We start from the raw sequence: 7950 nt of genomic DNA on the forward strand, positions 1-7950 counted from the left end.
ATTCTTCAAAAATTTGGCACCCAGTGTAAACTCATGATGTACTGTTAATGTTGTGATTTAATTTAACTTTCTGATCTCTTCCTAAATATTTGCATAGTTATTTTATATATTTCAAGTTATGGTTTCCTGAAGTTTTTACTATATAGCTTCTCCTTCAGTATACTAGACGATTCTTTATTTTTGTTTCATTCACAGTACTACCCACAGGAGTAACTTGTTCTAAGCCAGAAGATTCGGGGGGGGGGGGCTAAACAACTTTGGCTACTAGACCTACCCTAATGCCACATGTATATAAAATCCAATAGCCCATTAGGACCATTTCAGTCATGTCAGTGAGCACACCTCCATTGGTGGGTCTGTTGAATCTGTATTGGACCATTACGGAAGTAAGGTTGGTTTTATTTCATATTCGAAATATAAGATCATATTTTGATGAAGTGATAAACCATGCAGTTTTAAACTTTCACATTTGAATATCATTGTGTTTCTTATGTTTAATATTCGATAGCGTACTTATTGTAAAACAACTATTCATCTAATAATTTTAATAGAGCTATTTTACCCCAATTTACTAGGTTTGTATGATGCGTTGCAATGAAAATTCAAATGTTAATACACAATATTAGTGATATAGATGATTATATTCAAGGTACACAAACTTTTAACCTGCCATGTAGTAATATTGTTATATATGAAATAATATTATAATGTACTGATATTGGACGTGTCTAATGTCATTTGAACAGAATGCTTATAATGTAAACCCAGGAATATACACCACTAGCACGAAAATATTATCTCATTGTTTTCTTTCTTTAGAGCTAAATTTACTCAAACTCCTTGTTTTTGTAGAAAAGGGGGTGTCTTCTAGGTACAAGATACATGATGGAATTACTAATACAAGTACCGTGAAGAGATCGAAGAAAGAGGATCTGATTAAAACTTGAAATGAAATTTCCGTGAGAGAGGAGGTGGCAAACAAAAGAACTGTTCCAAGCCCAAATATTTCTGTGGGCGGTATTGGCTTGTCTTAAGGGTTTTTCCCACTATAATCAGTTCAACATTCAAGAACGTATGATATAGAATGACACATGTAAACAAGAGAATTAACAAAAACTCGTCATTTTATTTCTGAATTTTATCACAATTCTAGTTTCAAACCTTAACCAAAGATGAGGTACAAATAAATAAAGAACTTGTAAGATCATTGCTTTAGTAATACATTTCGGTTTTATGATTATAATAAAAGAGGTACAGGAATATTTAACAAATTATATGAAAAACACCTTCATAGATACTTTAAATGACATTTAAGTTTATAAACAGCATATCTAAAGGAAGTATTTGTTATAATCGGAATACATGAAATTTTCAGTTGTCTTGACTTCAAATCTCTATCCAGATGCTATCGAGTTACTTCTGCCTAATAAAGAAAAAGAAGAAATTAAAAGCTGATATAAAACTAAGGTTATAAACAAAACACTTTTGTGTATATGATGTGGAACAAGAAAGAAAAAAAAAAGCAAATACAGTATGAATTAGAATCAAGATTCCTTTTTTATTACCAAAATTAACCCTCTTATTTCTATGGTATTCTCAGATTAATTGATTTCATCAAAGAGTGCTAGGTAGATCTGATTTATAGCGGGACGATTGGCAGAATAAATTTCAAAGTCTGCATTTTACTAAACTAATTGAGTACAAACAAAGAAATATACAGACTATCAATAATTTATTATACAAATTCAAGCAATATTTATTTAAATCAATGGGCCTTCTGGTAACTTGATGGTAAATCTGAGGGCTTATAACGCTAAAAATCGGGTTTTGATACCCGTAGTGGGTAGAGCACGGATAGTCTATTGTGTAGCTATGTGCTTAGCAATAAACAAACAGATTTAAATCAATGGGCAAACATAGTTGGTATAGTTACTTTTTGTACACTGGACATTTGCCTGCTATGGAACTTGTGAATTGGTGAACACATTTCCTTCTGTCAAGATGTCTTCCTGTGAACAACTCGTTGAGAATTCATGTTTAAATCTGATATTTCTTATCTAATGGAAAATGTCGAAGTTATCCATAGCAAATGGAACTTTACGTGACTGATAATTCTTGTTTAACATAGGGGAAGCCGTAACCCCTAGACATCACCTGCTCTGCCAATGAAAACACTGCTGTCATTAACCTTCTTGCATAACGCGCAGCGTTACAACAAAATATCTCAAGGGCGAGTTGGTATTATCTCTAGACAACTATATGGGAACAAAAACAGCTCAAACGAAGTCAACTTAATGGTTGTCTATACCACATGATTGTTCAAAAACTACATAGATTCGAACAAATAAAATATTTATATCAAAATAAAAATATAGAAAACCTATGGTATGCCCACATGTCTCATTTCCTTCTCACGCAAAATATCGACTGAAACTTTGAAGTAATGTAGTCTCCATAGCTAATTCTAAATAAATCATGGATTAAACCGTACTTTCAAAATTATAATGTTTTAGAATTTGCAAAAACATAATAAGAACAGTGGTAACAATGTGATAAAAGTTCTTACCCTATTATCATACTTTTATTTAAAATCGACCCCTGATATACATCGCAGGCTAAGGACAAACAAAGCTAGGCTCCAGGTAAGTGCTGCTGTCCACGTGGCGAACTGTGAAGGAGGGATCGGTGTAACAGAACTGAATTAAATATATTATCAACAACAAAAACAACTTCCGGCATAAAACACAGTGTCATATTTATACAACATGTGTTGTGTTCTGTGACGATAACAGACATGAACATTACCAAAAACCGTTGTGAATTGTGTCTTTAAACTGTTTTTCAAAGTCAATTAAGACCTATTAAAATGTTAAATTTTGTAGCTGTTTCCTTAAAATATAGTAGAAAATCAAATATTAAACCCAGGAAGCGCATATCAGTATGTTCTTGGTGTTAGTCGCAGGCAACAATTACTCTTCTTGCAATATCAATAAAATGGCGTGATCACGCCCAGTTGCCATTGACATACTTTCGGCTTCTTTCATCAAATTTTCCTCAGCGGAAACTCTGAATAATACTATTTACTGTATCAAATTCAAACAATGTTAAGACGTAAAGCATTGTTTTTTTTGTTGTTAAGCGCACAGCTACACAATTGCTAGCTGTGCTTTGCCTACCATGAATATCGAAATCCAGTTTTTAGCAATATAAGCTTTCAGGCTTACCGCTGAGCAACTCGGTGGCAGGACGTGAAGAAAAATGAAAGCCAGTACCTAGATGATCTTGTTTAACAGCAATGCATATTAAGGAGAGCAAATTCTTACGAAAGTCCAGGGGCGTTCTTGGATGCTTCTACAATGAAAATACAATATGTGGCCTGATATTAGATTGTTCTGTTACTTTACACCACACTCAGTATGAGTGTAAAACAGACACTTTTCTGTCAGGTTCTTCTAATCTTATGTGAGAGGCTATTGCTCCTTCTGTTTCCTCTTTGGTTTTACCAGTAACTTCTGTGTGTTGAAAAAAGGTATCGAATGAATGTTATACGTCAACTACCTGAGACAGATGTCGCTAGTTTGTGAGAGGTATAAAGTAGAGCCAAAACAAGTTCAAAATATAGTTTTATACATCGTAAAAGTTTATTATGAGACAAAGCTATGACGTTTTTATATGTTGTACCTAGGGCATTGTATGTTATGAATCTTGCACAAACAGAAAAGTAAAGCACATACGTAATGAATATATGTCAGTTAAACTGTCAAATTTTAAGCATATAATGTATATCACACAAGTGCCTAAGATTACCCAAATCACTGTAATATGTTTTATCTGGATATTCATATTGTAATTAAAGATATAATGATTTTTAGATAAGTATATGAAATATGTATGAATTAATAACGTGATGTATCGTTGTGTAAAATGTATATTTAATTTTTTCTTAATATATCTTCATCTATGCCCAGAACCAAAATAGCAATCATTGTTATTAATAGTTTAACCTAAATTCTCACACCTTAGTATAATACTCGTTTGAACATTTATAACTTTAAAATTTGTTTCGAGAGCTTTGAGATTTATATGTGTAGCTTATCGGACAATATTCGAAAATAACAACGCGCTGCATATCAAGTAAACATCAATGTATACTGAAAGATATTGAATAATTGTTATAAAAAGACATCTATAATCGCTTTAAAAAACGAAAAGTATATATATGTATATTAATTACTTAGCTTTGAAATTGTATATTTTTTCAAAATCATAGTCTTTTCTTACCTCAGTTTTTAAATGTAAGCTGTAGAAACCGTTCATGTGCGGATAAGCTTCCCAAGCTATATGTTGTGCAGCATCACAGCTGAAATATAACATCATAAGCTTGAAATAAAATGGCAACCGTGAAATATATTTACCTCGACTTTGCATCTGTGTCCCATGTTTTCTAATTTTTTTTTAATTCGATTGTAGATCAGGTACGCTCAGTTCATCATGCCCACGAAGATGAACGTGCCATTTTGAATTTAGTATTAGTAAAAGAGTCTATCTCAGGATTTGATTTTGTTTTGGTTGTTGTTAAGCACAAAGCTACACAATGGGTTGTTTGTGCTCTGCTCACCACGGGCATTGAAGCTCGATTTTTAGCGTCGTAAGATTGCAGACTTATCGGTGAGCCATTGGGGTGGGGCTTATACAGAGTTTCATTCTAAGTGAAGATATGAAAACATTTACACATTTAAATAGTTTTTGCTATTTGACTGATCTCCAAATCAGAGATTGTATTGTGTAAATTACTGGAAAAGCGCTTCAAATAGTATAAACCGAAACGCTTAGCTTAAAATATATACATTGAAATAAATGTTAACGGTTGCACAAACAAAACATAACAAAACGAAATGAAAATGCAATCAAACTAAACTAAATTGTTTGGTAGGCGTACAGGTGGAAACTAGGGGGAATGGATTCAAATGAACTGAAGTAAACTGCACGGTAGGCGTATAGGTGGAAACAAGGGGGAGTGCAATCAGATGAACTCAACTGCATGGTAGGTGTATAGGTGGAAACAAGGAGGGGGTGTATTCAGATGAACTGAAATGCATGGTAGGTGTATCGGTGAAAACTAAGAAGTGCAATCAGATGAATCACATCACTTTTTTAAAACATCAACAAAGATTTCCATCAACAGAAACAACCAAACTGCCGATTAACATAAAGTTAAAAAAAATCGGTTACTATTTTTTACTATAAGTTGTTCACTGCAACTAGGTGCGCAATAAAAGTGGCAGTCAAATTCCACTATTCAGTCACACGAGAGTAACCTAAGAATTCAAAATTTTCGGGGATGGCTATGCTTGTAGTTTTGCGTGAAGAATATTAAATAAACAATACTCATTATTATACGTACCTTTATTTAATGCAAAGGTTCAGAATACGAGCATTTTTATACTACCATTTGGTTTATTAGCACTCCTAACATGTTTTGTTTGTTTTGAATTTCGCGCACAGCTTATCGAGGGCTATCTAAGCTAGCCGTCCCTAATTTTGCAGTGAAAGACTAGAAGGAAGACAGCTAATCATTATCACCCATCGCCAACTGTTAGGCTATTCTTTTGCCAACGAATAGTGGGATTAATCATCTCATTTTAAATCCCCCACGGCTGAAAAAGCGAGCATATTCGGCGGTAGGGATTCGAACCCGAGACCAGCAAATTATGTTAGGCCACACTTGTAACACTTGCTGTTGCGAGATTTTTTGATGCTTTTATTCAATAATTTCTGGCTATATAATTGAATAAGTAGCACTTAAATAATACATAAAAATAATTTTAGGATTAATTATATTCCAGTCATTAAATGTAGCTCGATCAACCTCTTTTCCTCCTTTCAAGCCCAACATTTTTATTAATAAATACAATTTTTCGCAAGTAACAAAAATGAGAGGAATTAGATTACAGATATGTGGATTTTTATTAATCGCCGCTAAACGATTTTACTTTCCCAACCAAGAATCTTTCATAGTAAAAAATCAAAAGCACAAAAACATTGTATTTCAAAATTTGACGTAAAACCAGTATAGGCTTAAGTTTTGTCATAACACAATAGTAATTTTAATGTGTTTGATACAAAGGCATTGTTACGACAGCGGAAGTCACGTGACTCTAGTAACATGTCATGAGATTCTAGAAAGATCATGTCCGTTCGTGAAGCCTCGCGTGTTCTCCAGACGCCCTCTATTTCGTATATATAAGACCGGAGAGAAGTGACGGTATAGATATGAATAATTGCCGATTGAACATATAGAGACGGACAATTGAGTAAAGCGCGGTACTAAACGGCGTGAATCGTTCGTTATGAATTATAGCGTGTGTTTAACTTAAAGTGACTGTGGAAATTAAGTGTTTTGCAAAGTTGAATTGAGAAATAATAAACTAGTTTTAATTAAGAAAAAACTTGTATCGCTGAAGTTTCTCGGAAAGAATTTCTACAAAAAAATTAACAAACGATCAGAGACGTAACAGTATTTATCCCCACTTGGTTTTAAAACTGAAGCAAAATACTATAATCTTTACCTGTTGCATACATAAAACCATCACAGCCATTAGCTACAAAAATCAAACATTTTCAAATATATTATAAGTAAGAAATGTGAAAACGTACTTTCTTAAATGTTATCTTCTTCTTCTGTAGCTTTTTCCGGTATCTATACGGGGTCGCTATTTTTGGCAGGGTTTTTACGGCCGGATGCCCTTCCTGACGCCAACCATCCCCTAATTTAGCAGTGTAAGGCAACTAGTCATCACCACCCACCGCCAACTCTTGGGCTACTCTTTTAACATTATAACGCCCCAACGGCTAAAAGGGCGAGCATATTTGGTGTGACGGGGATTCGAACCCGCGACCCTCAGATTGCGAGTCGAGCGCCCTAACCGGGCACGTACTTTCTTAAATGTTATACAGAAAATAAAAGATCTAGGAACTATACAAAACGATTATGACGTCAGTTTGAGTACTTGGAACAGTCTGAAGGAGGGGCACTGTAACCTATGGGCGAAATATTCTATGTATATGCTAAAAATTATGGAGGTGGCATTCCACTGGTGTCTGGATATCTTAGAAGTAGGCGACGCACATAAAAATAAACTGGTAATAACAATAGGATGAAAAAATAAAAACGTTATTTAGTTTATAGCAGTGAAATACACATCAAAGCTAAGTTTGAAACAATGGATCATGTTGGTATATCCGTACCATCAAAGCAGTTGCAAGACAGAGGCAGTATTCTGGACATACCGTCACAAGATATACGTAGGCATATCTGTTGCTGTCAGTTGGTTAGTTAAAACGTTTTAGCAGACATTTCCATCTTGCCTGACCATCACAGTCTCCTGACCTCATCACTACTAATCTGTTCACAAAGACTAGTAATCATTTTTTTCAACAGAAGGAAGCCATTGTGATGCAGATTTGGTCAATTATTGGGGCGATATTATTTAATATCCAATACACATATCGTGAACTTGTGCACGGAAGCACATTATGTTAGTTATGGCCAAGGTCTCTGGCAATACCGTATGATGCCATTCGGGCTTAGCAATGCTCCAGCAACATTTGAGAGGCTGATGGAAAGAGAACTGGAAGGCCTACAATGGAGGATATCCCTAGTGTACCTGGATGATGTCATTGTGTTTGTAACAACGTTTGATGGAGGAAATGTCCCGACTAGAGGAAGTATTCAAGCGTTTGAAAGCAGCAAACCTTAAACTCCATCCCAAGAAATGCCACTTGTTCCAGAAAGAGGTGCTTTACTTGGGTCACATTGTAAGTGTGCATGGTGTGCAAACTGATCCTGACAAAGTGAAAGCAGTGTTGATTGGCCAACACCAAACAATATGGGAGAGTTAAGAAGTTTGAATGGACAGTTTCTTGCCAGCATGCTTTCAAGTCATTGAA

General features: G+C 34.7%; 1 protein-coding gene across 1 annotated transcript in view; it reads right to left on the minus strand.

Moving 5' to 3' along the window:
• Window positions 1-1119: 1119 nt before the first annotated feature.
• Window positions 1120-7950, minus strand: part of LOC111088529 — a 19931-nt gene continuing 13100 nt past the window's right edge. Inside the window, exons 4-5 of the mRNA XM_022398957.1 lie at window positions 4282-4360; window positions 1120-1423 (exon numbers count right to left, since the gene is read on the minus strand). Of these exons, the coding sequence (XP_022254665.1) occupies window positions 1406-1423; window positions 4282-4360 (97 nt within the window). The 3' untranslated portion in view covers window positions 1120-1405. The remainder of the gene's footprint in view (window positions 1424-4281; window positions 4361-7950) is intronic.

The sequence above is a fragment of the Limulus polyphemus genome, unplaced genomic scaffold, assembly GCF_000517525.1.
Source record: "Limulus polyphemus unplaced genomic scaffold, Limulus_polyphemus-2.1.2 Scaffold3955, whole genome shotgun sequence".
NCBI classification, from domain to species: Eukaryota; Metazoa; Arthropoda; class Merostomata; order Xiphosura; family Limulidae; genus Limulus; species Limulus polyphemus.